The 15,038-nt window shown below is 37.4% G+C and overlaps 2 protein-coding genes across 2 annotated transcripts in view; one reads left to right on the top strand and one right to left on the bottom strand.

The window, feature by feature from the left end:
* LOC107047839 (lachesin) overlaps positions 1 to 15,038 on the top strand; it is a 213,754-nt gene that overhangs the window by 31,694 nt on the left and 167,022 nt on the right. The window lies entirely within an intron of this gene.
* LOC107047840 overlaps positions 13,504 to 15,038 on the bottom strand; it is a 2,065-nt gene continuing 530 nt past the window's right edge. Inside the window, exon 2 of the mRNA XM_015270696.1 lies at positions 13,504 to 13,984. Coding sequence (XP_015126182.1) covers positions 13,588 to 13,984 — 397 coding nt within the window. The 3' untranslated portion in view covers positions 13,504 to 13,587. The remainder of the gene's footprint in view (positions 13,985 to 15,038) is intronic.

The following is a 15,038-nucleotide window of genomic DNA, read 5'->3' as shown; positions in this document are numbered from 1 at the left end:
TAATCATAAATTAGAACTGCCGTTAATATTTGGTTAATATTACTCTACAATTTTTAATTATTAAATAAATCATCAATAAAAAATTCAAATGCCGAATTATTTTATCAATCAATAATTTAGTTAGGAAGATCGACGATTATTTGGATATTTGAAAATCCTTTTTATAAAATTTAGTATTATTTATTCAATAGACAATTGATAATTCCTTGTTATCAATTATTTTATTACTTTAAATTTCGATGATTAGAAGTAAACCTTAATCAATGTAAGGTTCAACTTCTCTTAATATTGAAGAAACCAATGATTCACTTTTAAAAATTTTCGTCTGAATTTTCTGTGACAAATCCCGGAAATGTTTATCATGTTTAATTTCCACTGACATTTCAGGAAATCTTGTAATTGAAAAATCAAATATTCTATTGATTTTCTGTTCAAATAATCAGAAAATCAATAAAATACTTGATTTTTCAGTTCAATTATTCTGTGAAGATTCGGAAAATCAGGAAAATTTGAGACAAAAGTGAAAATTCATATCATTTTGTTTCTGAATATTCGTGTTCCTTTGAGAATTCAATCAAGTTGTAAAATCTCTGTCTCACTCCCACTGAAAGCTCAACAATTTCCTTGAATTCTACCTAAAACTTGAAAATTTCATAACCATTTTTTCGTGAGAAGACCCGGTAAACCGCGATTCTAACCTCGCTTCGCTCGGTTTGATCGCGGTTTACGGGTCTTTGACGAAAAATTGCATTCATCACACGGTCCAAAAGTATTTTCTGACGAATGTGGCTTTGTAGGCCGAGCCGAAGGCGAGGCCTATAATCACATTCGTCAGAAAATACTTTGTGGACCTTGTGATGAAAATAACTATTACTCTGAATTGGATTCAATGTCACTCTCATAAGAATTACTACCATATTTTCCACAAAATGAGATTTTATTCATCGGAATCATTAAATTTACACAGAAGATATTATCCATTGAAAGTTGACACTCGTGGAACCGTCTAAATGTAGCGTAACTCAACATTTCAACTTTACCATCAATCATTTTATTTTTCCGTCCCGGCGGGCGCAAAGTTACATTTCCCTCCCGCTTCGCGGGAGGGAACTCTGACTTTGCGCCTACGCCGAGACGGAAAATCGCGTTCTAACCACGGGAAGTAAAATAAAGGACCCTCAGCCGCGTGTTTACCAACCTCGCCTTCGGCTCGGCCTACAAAGCCACATTCGTCAGAAAATACTTTGTGGACCTTGTGATGAAAATAACTATTACTCTAAATTGGATTCAATGTCACTCTCATAAGAATTACTACCATATTTTCCACAAAATGAGATTTTATTCATCGGAATTATTCAATTTACACAGAAGATATTATCCATTGAAAGTTGACACTGGTGTAACCGTGTAAATGTAGCATAACTCAACATTTCAACTTTACTATCCATCATTTTATTTTTCCGTCCCGACGGGCGCAAAGTTACATTTCCCTCCCGCTTCGCGGGAGGGAACTCTTGCTTTGCGCCTACGCCGAGACGGAAAATCGCGTTCTAACCACGGGAAGTAAAATAAAGGACCCTCAGCCGCGTGTTTACCAACCTCGCCTTCGGCTCGGCCTACAAAGCCACATTCGTCAGAAAATACTTTGTGGACCTTGTGATGAAAATAACTATTACTCTAAATTGGATTCAATGTCACTCTCATAAAAATTACTACCATATGTTCCACAAAATGAGATTTTATTCATCGGAATTATTCAATTTACACAGAAGATATTATCCATTGAAAGTTGACACTGGTGTAACCGTGTAAATGTAGCATAACTCAACATTTCAACTTTACCATCCATCATTTTATTTTTCCGTCCCGACGGGCGCAAAGTTACATTTCCCTCCCGCTTCGCGGGAGGGAACTCTTACTTTGCGGCTACGCCGAGACGGAAAATCGCGTTCTAACCACGGGAAGTAAAATAAAGGACCCTCAGCCGCGTGTTTACCAACCTCACCTTCGGCTCGGCTGGTAATTGCACTGGCGGCTGAGGATCCTTTATTTTCCCTCCCTAGGTTAGAAATATACTATTTTCACCTGGTGAATGTGCATTTTTCTCCCATGATTCTTCCTTTATTTCCCCTTCTTTTATTTTCCTGTTAACCGACACTCTACTTTGTCCCCGCTGGCAGTAACTCGAAAGTCCTTGCATCTTGGCAGCATCATTTTCATCCCTCCTTACATCAGTCTCCTATCCGACTTTTTTTTCATTATTCTTCATTCAACTGTTTGGTATTTCATACAGCCATCTCCAAAGGAGCCACTCAGAGACTCCGCGATTGCCTTAATATGACATTATTACTTCAGGAAAGACGAGCCACAAACTTCAATAAAACTTCGATCATGTAGTCTGCCTATAGTGGGGACTCTCCACTGAATTCCGCAGCGGTAGGCATCGCGAAGATTGTGTTATATATAGGGGGAGCCGGGCATAGTGGTGTACACTGTTAAAAAATTTTGACTGAAATTTCCGGAACACTTTTTGGTAATTTTTAACGAATTTAATTACCACTGAAATTTGAAGAAATTTCGTCATTAAAAATTCAGAATTTTGTGGAAAAATCAAAGAGAACTGTAAATTTCAGTTCCATTTTTCCCTGAAAATAAATAGAAAACCAGAAAATTCCCGTAAATATATTCTTGAATTTTCAGGAGAGTGACACTGAATGCGATTTGGAGATTGAAAAATCATGAAATTTTAGATTTCATTGAGAATTTTCCGGGACTGGGTTTTAGTCAATTACAGCCCAGTATTCGAGGTACACGATACTCTTTTGTTATCAAATTTTTTTCGGGAATTTTCCTTATCTAAATGTCAGCGAATAGAATTGCACTATTCGACTGTTATTTCATGTAGTCAACACGGTATTCAGCTGATAATTTTTGAATAAATATGTATTTTCGTCACACGGCCGAAAAAACCTTTTCTGACTAGTGTGAGGGTCGCAGACCAAGGCGTAGCCGAGGAATTCAATCACACGAGTCAGAAAAGTGGTTTTCGGCCGAGTAACGACCATCATTTTTCTTTACAATATCGGTAACATCGTTTTATGGATAGTATGATGAAGATGATGGGAAATTATCAGACGAATTTAAATTAGACCGCACAGAATGAGGGAGTGAATGAAGAGGCAACGCTATTGTCAATTATATTAGCAGCCCGATGCATCAAATTGTCATCAGGACCGGATCAAATTGTTATTTGGATCGGAAACTCGATGAGATTCCGATCCAAATGAGCTTATCCCCAACTAGACAGCTAATCTACTGCCATCACGTTCGGTCAATCGCAGCCTAATGAAATTTGCATGGAAGTACATAGAGGAGAAATCTGAAGTGAAATATTTTATTTATGAGAACACGAATTATGTCAATTTATTGTAAAGCCTCGACGTAGTTGATAATTCAAGTGATAATTTTTCGTGTTGACTATATTTGTGGAAAACAAAAGATTCCGTGGTCGAGTGAACCCCTGGTTGGAACTGTCAGATGGATTTTGTCTCATAGTGCAATTCTTTTGGCCGACATTTGGATGGGAAAATTCCCTCCCGAATACTACTCAAAATTAGCTTCCGAATGGCTTCAAAATTAATCGAGTAATTCCCTCAAGGTTCCCTGCACACAAACGAAGTCGTCAAGTTTTTTAGGAAAAATCACTCCTAAAATCATCATCTCATGCTTCGCACTCGTGCTTCGCACTCGTGATTTTTTAACCTGAAAAACTTGACTCCTTCGTTTGTTTGCAACGAACCTATCGGGAATTGCTCGATAATTTTGAAGCTCTCGTGGTATTACTCACGGAAATTGCACAGTAGCTCCTGGAAATTGCATCTGATAATTGCATAGTAGCTCTTCATTTATTTCTAACCAATTGGATGTTTTGCTGGAAGAAGCCCTCGAATAGTGCGCTCCGCTAGGCCAAAGTCTAGTCCCGGAAAATTCTCCGCCGAAAACCCCTCGACCTTCAAAATTAATCGCAATATTTCTCTCAAGCTTCCCTGCAAACAAAAAAAAGTGTCAAGTTTTGCAAAAAAAATTTTCGCCTGCAAAACGTGACACTTTCATTCGTTCGCAATGAAGCTATCGGACAATATGCCGATAATTTCGAACGTCTCGGGGTATTATAACTGAAAATTCAATGTAATTTGGCACTGAATATTCATATTAGATTGGAAATTAAAATAAATTGAGGAATTCTCATCTCTATGCTGCTTAAAATTCTAGAATTGTACTGAATTGTCAGTCAAACCTCAAATTTTATGATTTTTTCCCCTTAAATCGCGTTCAGTGTCACTGTCCTGAAAATTTTATCTGGAAATTTAGTGAAAATTAATATATGATGATCAAATTTTATACTACGCATATAAATTTTACCCTTTCAGTCCAATAATTTTTATTTTTAGATAACAACGAAAATTCTAGAACGGTTGGTAAATTTTACCCTCCAGGTACAGTAATTTTTACTCTACCGGCACGGTAATTTTTATGTTTATCAGGATAAAATTTGTTGAACGTAGAATAAAATTTGATCATCATATATTAATTTTTACTAAATTTTGGGATAGAAATGAGGGACCGATGACTCATGATCCACTTTTATAGAATGGTAGGATAATTTTGATCAAAAATTTCTCTCCGTGTAGGTACCCCGTCATGCCCTGGCGCCCCCTAACATAAAATGGATAGAAGGGGGAAAAGTCTCGGTGAATATGTTTCAACGCCGATAATACACCCTCTTCCAAGTACTTGAGACCGAGCGGCTCTCGGTTCGTTCCATCCATCCGCATGTCTGTGGCTCAGTTTATTATTCATCGGTACTGCATATCCACGGTGGAAGCAGAAGGTCGGGATAAACGCTATTGTTTATGCATTAGCCACTGGTCTGCCCCGCTCCTTTCTCTGGCATCTCGTTGGGTCTTTACGAGGTGGCTATCGAGTGACTCCTAGGATTCACACGGGTCTTCTGTATGAACTTTAGTGGATACCAAATCCACCGTGGGAAAGAAAGTTCGGTGGTGGGAAAAAGAGGTTTAGAGGTGGAAGAAAAATTTTATCGATTCAGGAGGAAGAATACTCAGGTGATGTAACGAGTGCATTGTTGAAAGATAATGAAATTTCAGGGAGAGTTTCGTGGACATTTTCAGCAGAGCGACGTTGAATTCGATTTAGGGAGAGGAAAATGATGGAATTTTAAATTTTACTGGAAATTCAATGGAAGTTCAAATTTTTTAGCAGCTGGAGGAGCAGCATTCCTCAGTTTGCTTCAATTTTCAATCAAAATATAGATATTCAGTGCCAAATTTCGTTGGTTTTTCAAATGATTGTTATTGATTTGTATGCAATAATTGAATTTTTTCATTGATGTGTGAACTTTCAATGACAAAATTCCTTAAAATTTCAGCGGAAAAATTAAAAAAGTGTGAATTTATTGATATATTTTCGAATATTAATTTGAAATAACCTCCTCACTGTTAAAATAAGAGATAAAACAAGCGGGGTTTTCACACAAGTGAGAATAGTAATGACCTTTCATTCTTAAAATTATAAAAAGGTAACCCAGAGCTCCTTGAATATCAGGACACAAGCTATTACATAATTTTAAAAATTATTTTAACTGCAATTTATTAAAATTCAAGGATACCTTTATCTGATGTTCGTCAACTTTTTTTGAAATTACTGAAGTTAAATTTACATTTTCCGTTGGTTTCCCCTCCAAATCATAGATTCTCAATGGCGAACTGTAACGTGATAAAAATTTTCCGAAAATGTACTGCAAAATTGAGCCAAAAATTGTTAACATTCCGACTAAGAATTATAGAATAGGTGTCACTGCCTGGCATTATTGAACCATTTCAAAAATAATTTCACCTGCAATTTATTAAAAAATCAAGGATATCTTTATCTGATGTTCGTCAACTTTGTTTGAAATTACTAAAGTTAAATTGACATTTTCCATTGGTTTACCCTCCAAATCGTAGATTTTCAATGGCGAACTATAACGTAGTAAAAATTTGCGAAAAATGTACCGCAAAATTGAGCCAAAAATTGTTAAAAATTTTAGATAGCGACAGGTGTCACTGCCTTGCATTATCGAACAAAATTAGTGCAATTACTCTCCGCGATTGAGTTGCAAACGTTAAACCACCCGCGCTTTCTGCTCCTAATCCCAGCGACTCCTTCACTCATCTCCTCCGTGGCTTCTAACTATGCGGAGAACGTGCAGGCTAACCGAGCCAACTACCAGGAACTTACCCCAATTGCGGCCGCGAGCTCCAGTAACTATCGAACATGAGTCGTGACGTACGTTCTAGCATGCTTCTATAGTAGAGTTTCCTCCAGTTGCTTCCTCACACCAACCCCCCTCCCCTCCCCCTCATTGCTCCATCCGTTGTGCATGTTTTGAGGTCCAGCATCCACATGCCACAGCTCATCTCCACAGGGCAATCGATCCACTGGGTGATATTCCGGTGGCCTTCGTGACGGCAAAGACCTCACGGGTATTGATAGATATTTGGCGCGTGGCGCACGTGATCAAATTGACGGAGTGCCGATGCTAGGTGAGAAGGGAAAATCCCCAATGGATTTCACTGGCAACCAACAAAATCCAGGGTTTCGAGAGGAATTTTCAATGCTCTCGCGGATGATTTTCACACATATGACGATTCACGACAGGAATACAAACTAATCTCTGCAGAATTGTTTTAAAGTTAATTAAACTAAGATCAACATTGATATTCAACATGTTTGGAAAGTTTCATGTGATGTGGGTAGGTTTTTTGCAATAATTCGATAGGTGTACTAAGCGGTAAAATCTACACATATCTATTGTATACTAGATCGATTGAATCTGAGGATTAAATTTTTCACATTTTATACCTTCGTAATCTCGTCACGCCTTCAATAATCACTGTTAATATTTTATGTTACACAAGCCATCTTTACATCTTTATATAACTTTATACTATAATATATTGTAGTGATCCTGTCATTGGCCTTTCGCTGTTGGGTCTACATAAACATAGTAAATAAATAAATAAATGGGAAGTGACTGACCGAGAGGAAGTTTCCACTAACCACTACGATTCGCTGATTCGTCGCGCGAAGTACACTGAAATTTCAAGTAACTTCATCAATGAAAATTCGCAATCCAAACTAGATTCCATAGGTTACTAAGAAAATCCAGGGTTTCGAGAGGAAATTTCAATGCTCTCGCGAATAATTTTCAAACATATGACGATTTACGACGGGAATACAAACTAAACTCTGCAAAATTGTTTTAAAGTTAATTAAACTCCACTGAAATAGAAAGAACAGCATGTTGTCGGTTTCATAGAGTAGATCAACATTCATATTCAACATGTTTGGAAAGTTTGATGTGATGTATGCACGTTTTTTGCAATGGGAAGTCACCGACCGAGAGGAAGCTTTCACGAACCACTACAATTCGCTGATTCGTCGCGAGAAGTATTATGATGTCCCCGTCAGTTTTGTATTAAATCCCCAGACTAGAAAAAATTTCTGGCTGAAATTTCCGGTACACTTTGGGGAATTTTTGTCAAGTGATACATACACTGAAATTTCGAGTAACTTCATAGATGAAAATTCGCAGTTCACACTGAATTCCATAGGTTACTGAAAAAATCCAGGGTTTCGAGAGGAAATTTCAATGCTCTCGCGGATAATTTTCAAACATATGACGATTTACGACGGGAATACAAACTAAACTCTGCAAAATTGTTTTAAAGTTAATTAAACTCCACTGAAATAGAAAGAACAGCATGTTGTCGGTTTCATAGAGTAGATCAACATTCATATTCAACATGTTTGGAAAGTTTGATGTGATGTATGCACGTTTTTTGCAATGGGAAGTCACCGACCGAGAGGAAGCTTTCACGAACCACTACAATTCGCTGATTCGTCGCGAGAAGTATTATGATGTCCCCGTCAGTTTTGTATTAAATCCCCAGACTAGAAAAAATTTCTGGCTGAAATTTCCGGTACACTTTGGGGAATTTTTGTCAAGTGATACATACACTGAAATTTCGAGTAACTTCATAGATGAAAATTCGCAGTTCACACTGAATTCCATAGGTTACTGAAAAAATCCAGGGTTTCGAGAGGAAATTTCAATGCTCTCGCGGATAATTTTCAAACATATGACGATTTACGACGGGAATACAAACTAAACTCTGTAAAATTATTTTCTGTAATACCAGCCTCAAAAGTTCACTTTTCAAAACCGTTTAGTGTGTGTAAAGTGGTTGTTTTACGCACAATGTGCGTAAAGTTCAGAGGTCGTGCGTAAAGTCAATTCTCATGCGTAAAGCTTCACTTACACCATCTTGAGCCTCCTCGACCTTGAACTTTACGCACACCGCGCACAAAAGCAACCACTTTACCCCCACGACGATTCCGAACAGTGAACTCGACAGGTATTAGAAAAAATAGGATGTGTTACTCGTGCGTGCAAAAAAGTGGTTCTTTACGCACTTGTAACACAATATACTATTAAAGTTAATTAAACTCCAGTGAAATAGAATGAACAGCATGTTGTTAGTTTCGTAGAGTAGATCAACATTTATATTCAACATGTTTGGAAGTTTGATATGATGTGGGTAGATTTTTGCAATGGGAAGTAACCGACCAAGAGGAAGTTTCCACTAACCATTACATGGAGAAAAAAGTTGGAGAAAAATTACCAAACAAATCAAGTAATCGTGGAGCAACCTCGATTTTCAGCACTTTTTCACCTTAAATAGGAGAGAAAGTGCGACATTAATAGTGAATTTTACTTCGTTGGCCCGGAAAAATTTCATGGGACCATTTTTTTTTTCATAGCGTGATTTGTACCGATACTGTAAAATTAACCCTGTATATTTTTCGATAATTTTTCTGTAACTGATAGTGATTTTTACCGAACCCGTTTGGTAAAAATTCACTTCCTTTCGTCCCCATGACGTTCATAGGGGGACAAAACAATCCTCTGCTGTAGGGGGAAATTTTACTAAACAGGAGGCTAATTTTTGCATCCGTACATGTATTTTTTTACCGAGAAAATCGTAAGATATCTACTAAAAACCAGTATTTTTTTACTGAATTACATTTTGCTCCACAATTACCATTCAAATAGTAAAATTTGTCACGATTTTCGAGGTAATTGTTATCCAACTTTTCTCTCCATGTACCATTCCCTGATTCGTGGCGAGAAAGGAAACTCTATTAAAAATTTCTGGCTGAAATTTCCCGTCCACTTTTTGCGAATTTTGAATGCTCTCATGAACAATTTTCAGACATCAAAATTCACGGCAGGAATACAAACTGTTTTTCACAAAATTGTTTTAAAATGAATTGAACTCCGGTGAAATAAAAAAACCACATGTTGTTGGTTTCATAAAGCGTACTAAACTTGATATTAAACATTTTTACAAAGTTTGATGTTGCGTACGTATTTTGTGATGCTGAAACAATTGTTAACATAAAATTCAATGCGATGTGAAGGACAGAGAGGAACTTTCCTCCAACCACTGCAATTCGAAAATTCATCGCACACTGGAGGTGGATGGATACGTGAAGTGCATTATTTCCCAGCATTATGTTGGTCCCTATAGTTTCCTATTATTCACTATCAGAACATCGCCCGCAGACCTAACGCAAAGTTCGCGACAGCGTCTGAGTAGTTTATGAATGCCGCTGGGTGATTGCGCAGCGCTCGGAGGTGTTTATCAGAGTAGCTCGTTCTCCCACATCGCCCACCTCCTCCGGGCGCTCTCAACTGTTGGATTCCCAGCGCCTTCCTGGCTTCGCACTTCAACGGATGGGAGTTATCCTCGATCAATTTAGACCATTGCAATTCGCTGCAATATTTCAAACAATCGACTGTTTTTCCGGCTAACGAAGCCGGATCGCAAAAATTTGAAGTGAAAGGGTGGAATAGGAAGCAGAAGGGAAAGAGTGTGGAGTGAGGGGGAATTTTTTTTCATTTCGTCGGAGCGAAACCCTGCAATGCCACTCAGGCGACAATTGCCCAGGCTCGGTGATTGTATTTGAAAGGTTTTGGGAACTTTATTCATTTAACTGTATTTTTTTGTCCATTTCCAACTGCAGTGGAGCAATAAAAGTGCAAAAATTTCATATCCATGGCTCTCGGTTGAATGAAAAGTCTGCATACAGAGGCATCTGCATTCATGACTCACCTCCCTCCATGAAAATATCAAAGTATCTTTATTGCAAATAAGGGCTCATGTTGCTGATAAGCAGAAGCATTCGTGGGCACACGTGCGGTTGGTACTTTCATGACAAGAATTTGCAAAGGCATTTTCCCATTTCCATGAGCCAAGGAGGGCGAGCTATATTGGACGTGTATTAGTCTATCGATAGATATCGCTTTTGGCTTTGAGGATCGTGGCAGCAAGTTTCTCATATCCGGGGCCCTGGCCTCTAACCGCCAATCGATCATCTACGCAATTATTTCCTTTGAGTATACATCACAAAGCATGTGTAAACGGATACAAGACGATATTATCGGAGGTATACACGAGGTGTGCTCAGGGTATCAACAATTTTAGATAATTTTGAGCAGCCTGCGGTAGTGTGATGAGAAATTTCTGGTAATAGTCGAACTAATTTGGTTAAGTGGTTATTTTTTGTTGAATAATTTTTTGTAAAACATGTTGAAATCTTTAACAACGAATAGTTGACGTGGAATTTTTGGGCCTATTTGTTATTGACAAATGAGCTAATTTTTTTATTATTCAATGAAATTAAAATTTTTAGATCCACATGGCAATGAAAATTGCAGGAAATTACGAGCATCCAGGGAGTAACTGTATTGTATTCTCAATCTATTGAGAATTCATTTACATTTACTGTTTAATTTTCACAATAAGTCCGAAAATTTAAATTAACGTGAAAAACTCAATTTTGGTGAGTTCTCTAATTGAATGCGGAATTGCGGGAAATATAGAAACTCTGCAATAAAACGTAAACTTTTCTCTCAATTCTTCTGATCCTTGATACTGTTGGAAACAAATTAAAATTAAAATTTATCGGCAGTTTAATAGCAATGTTTAGGAGAGCAATATGCAAGTTAATTTAAGGGTGAAAAGATCATGAATGTAATGTTGTCAACTGTAGGTATTGTTGAGCCCTATCGATCGCCATTGCCTAAAATTTATTTAATTTATGAATTTTTATAATTTTTTAAATTTGTCAAAAATTGTTTTTTTCACAATAATTAACAAAAATATTCTGAATTGATTGAATGATGGCTTAAAAAATTTGTTCGGATATCCTTTTGACCGAGTTCGAAGATGAAGGCGATAGCAATAATCGTTATTTTGATTTACTTGAAAATTTGCAAAAATTTTGTATTTTTTCAAAATCAGAATTCCCAGGATATCTTTGGATATAATGCTTCAAATCAATTCAATCATACCTTAAAATGTTTGATAGCTATATTGATTGATTTGATTTTTATGTTGATTGTTGAAAATTTCGAATTTTTCATGAGTTTCTCTGAAAGTGAGCTTTCTGGTAGTTTCTTCAAATGCTGTTTGAAATTTCAACTTCATTCAAGTATCTATAAACAAAAATTTTCTATTACCATTTTATCGAAGGGCTGAGGGTGCAGATAAAACTGTAAAAAAGACAATTGGTTATATAAAAGAAAAGAATGATAAGAATAATATTCAACTAAGTTGAAAATCTGACAAAATTAGTTAAAAAGAAATCTTATTTAATTTAATAAAATGAAATAAACAATGAATTATTCATGATAGAAGGAAATGATGTGCAAAATAACCATTCGGAAGCATATTACTAATTTATTATAAAAAATAACTATACTATATTCAATACAAGAGCAATTTCCAACTTGCTGTCATTAAAATGTCAATTGTCTACTATCACTTCATAAAAACTATCCCTCCCTATCAAAACTAATAAGAATAAACTGAGAACTTTGAAATGCAAACGAACTGCTCCCATCTCCCCTCTTATGATAATGCAAATCTTAGATGAACTTGTGGATTTCATCACTCGAGTTCCAGAACAGAATGCCTGACAATTGAAGTTGACAAGAAACCCGAGAGATCAAATTAATAGCGGTTGACTTGGTATATAGAGATGAAAATCAAAGTGATTAATTAGCTCGTTCATCTCATTCTCTCCTCCCTGGACGGATCCACCATGTACCACCCGAACTCAAGGACAAGCAGTGGGTGGGACAAGCGGGTTACGAACAAATACAAATCCGGAGGTAAATTGAATGGCGAATTGGTATCCTTCGTGATGGGGTTTCGGATGATATTAATTAGCTTTCGGAGTTAATCTGGCGTCTCATTTCGGTGAACGTATCATGGCTGATGGACGCGACTGGGCATTGTTTACGAGATACCAATTGCGTGCATAAGTCAGTCGAGGGTAGATAGTGAAGGTCGAGTAGTGGATGTTATCGGATGGGATGAATTGATTCCCTTGGCCAGTATGATAAGCATCGATTGATCAGTTATTCCGTATCCTCAGGGTAAATTGTCGCTGAGAAATCTCCCGGATGATAAATCCAGGGAGACAATTGATAACCGATGGCCGGATTTTTCGGATATACAGAGGTTGATGCCAGAAAAAAGGGGATATTTGATATTCCCTGGTTGTTGAGGGAAAAAAGATTGCTGGTGGATCGGAAAGATCTATTGGTGAGGAGTGCATCCATGCTCACATCGGAAATTCATCTGCGCAGCTGAGAGTCAAGTCCACAACGAATGGGGCTGGATTGAATTGGAAATGAGATCAGTCTGAGGAGGTGGAGAAGCTTGAATTTATGGTCTATCTTGGGACGAGTGTGTGAGCGCTGCTGCAGATGAGGGATTGAAGAATTAGGAATGAAATTAATGATGAATTAGGATATCCTTGCATTCCGCTCTTCACTGAGAGAAATTTCGACATAATATCACATAATATCTTTTCCTTCTCTCACACTTACTTTTTCTCTTCAAGAATATTATCTAATTTCCAGAAAAAAATATCATTTTTTCACTCAGTATCCTTCTTTTGCCTGAAGGGCACAGAGTTCTTGTCTGAAACCTACGATGAATTGATCGAATATGCATGCGATGGTCTCCATTCAAGAAATTATTTTTGTCATATTATGTCGATTTTTCTCTCAGTGTTGAATTTATTTGTGGGCGACGGTGGAGTGTCCAATACACTGAGTGGATACTTTCTCCAATGTTTCAGTGTGTCATCACTCATCGGAGCATTCTGTGGATTATTAGTTATTTCAGAGATGCCGTTGTCAGACAGACGAATATTCTCTTATTGCAGATTTTCTTGATATCCCCTGAGGGAGGAACTTATATTTCATCAATGTTGAGTGATATTCCCGAAGCACTAGAAATATTGATGTATTTTGAAGAATGACTTGGAATAAGGAGTCGGGAAATCTACTATTAAATCAACTACGTAATTTACCGGTTTTACTATTGAATCATGAACCAGAAAAAATGAACAATCAGATACTGAAGTAATTCGCATCGTAACTTATCAAGCATCCAACAGCCCGAGTTTGGCATATTCAGGAAGACGAGCCATCAATTTCTTCCTGAAATTATCTCCCCCATAAAGTTTTCTCGTTCCTTGACTGTCGTCAGATACCAAATCATCTATGGGATATACCTTGGATGACTGCGCGTGCAAGATTGGTTCAATCGGACATGTGACTACTACACTGATAAATATTCTGTCATCGTACATCTTCCTAATATCCTTCAGAGAAGGTGCTGTTGCTCTGCAATTCAGATTCTTCATCGTTTCCGATAATACTGAGTGATACTCTTCCAAAAGAGAATACAGATGGCTTTGCGCAGCTAGTGACGTTGCTGGATAGAAAAAAATGGAGATCGACTGCTGGAGAGTTGTAGCATGCATATTGAAAATCGACCTGGTGAGTAAAATATTCGGGTCAAAATTGTGTTAATCACAAAAACATCAGTGGAAAAATTAGTGAGATCTTCAAGCTCTCAATTCATTCGCAGGTTTTATCAAGTCAAGTTAAGGTATTTATGGCGAGGTGGGCATGCGCAGAAAACCAAACGCTGAACAAAGAAAACGATATTTCAATTACAAATTTTCAATCTATTTCGACCATTTTTGTGTTCGAAATATTTTTTTAATAACCTTTCAATTTTTTCCCACATATTTCAAGCCTTTTTTCATTTTTATAGTTGGCCTTTTAGATAATTCGAAAATAATTAATATGGATAAAAAAAGTGACAACGTCGTACCGTTCGAGGTACAAGTCGGCAGCACTGATTCACTCAGCTGTTATGTTCCGTCCCATAGTGAAATGTATCTCACAACTCCAGTCGAATTTGCCGCGCTTATCCCCCCACGATTCCTAACCTCGACGTTGTCCCCATTCCAATTTGCGCACGCAGAATTCCTGTTTTTCATGGGTTTTTTAATTATCCCTTCGAAACAATTATTTTTTTTGATTATTTTTTTTAAGTACCTCCATGAAAACTCCACCCAGATGCAAAGTATCAGGAGAATGGCGACTTTTTTTTTCTATTTTTAATATTTTTTCCAAATTCTTATAAGAGCCTGTGTTAAAATACATTTATTGGAAAAATTCCTTTTTCACCCATTCTTTTCTTTACCGCCGTTTGAGTCCTCTTTTCGACTCTCATTTCGGCACTCTATCCAACCCTATACATGCGGCTGTGCATTCTACACTGTATCGCATTCGCCCTCCTGGGGTAGGCATAGGGGTGGGAAACCACAGGAAACCCATGCCGATATAGGCGGTTACTCTATTAGCAACCTCCCGCTCGCCGGAACCTTCCGTTTAAAAATTCGGTTCCACGGAGAATCGAACTCACAACCTTTGGCACATTCTCCCATTGCCCTAGACTATCTGGGATTTTGCATAGGGGTTTTGAAAAAATGAACGAATGTATAAAACAAATTATCAATTTCTTGACTCCCCCCCCCCC

The sequence above is a fragment of the Diachasma alloeum genome, unplaced genomic scaffold (assembly GCF_001412515.2).
Source record: "Diachasma alloeum isolate Michigan unplaced genomic scaffold, Dall2.0 Dall_scaffold_78908, whole genome shotgun sequence".
Taxonomy (NCBI): Eukaryota; Metazoa; Arthropoda; class Insecta; order Hymenoptera; family Braconidae; genus Diachasma; species Diachasma alloeum.
The sequence above is the reverse complement of the archived record's forward strand: the minus strand, read 5'-3'. Positions and strand labels throughout refer to the sequence as shown.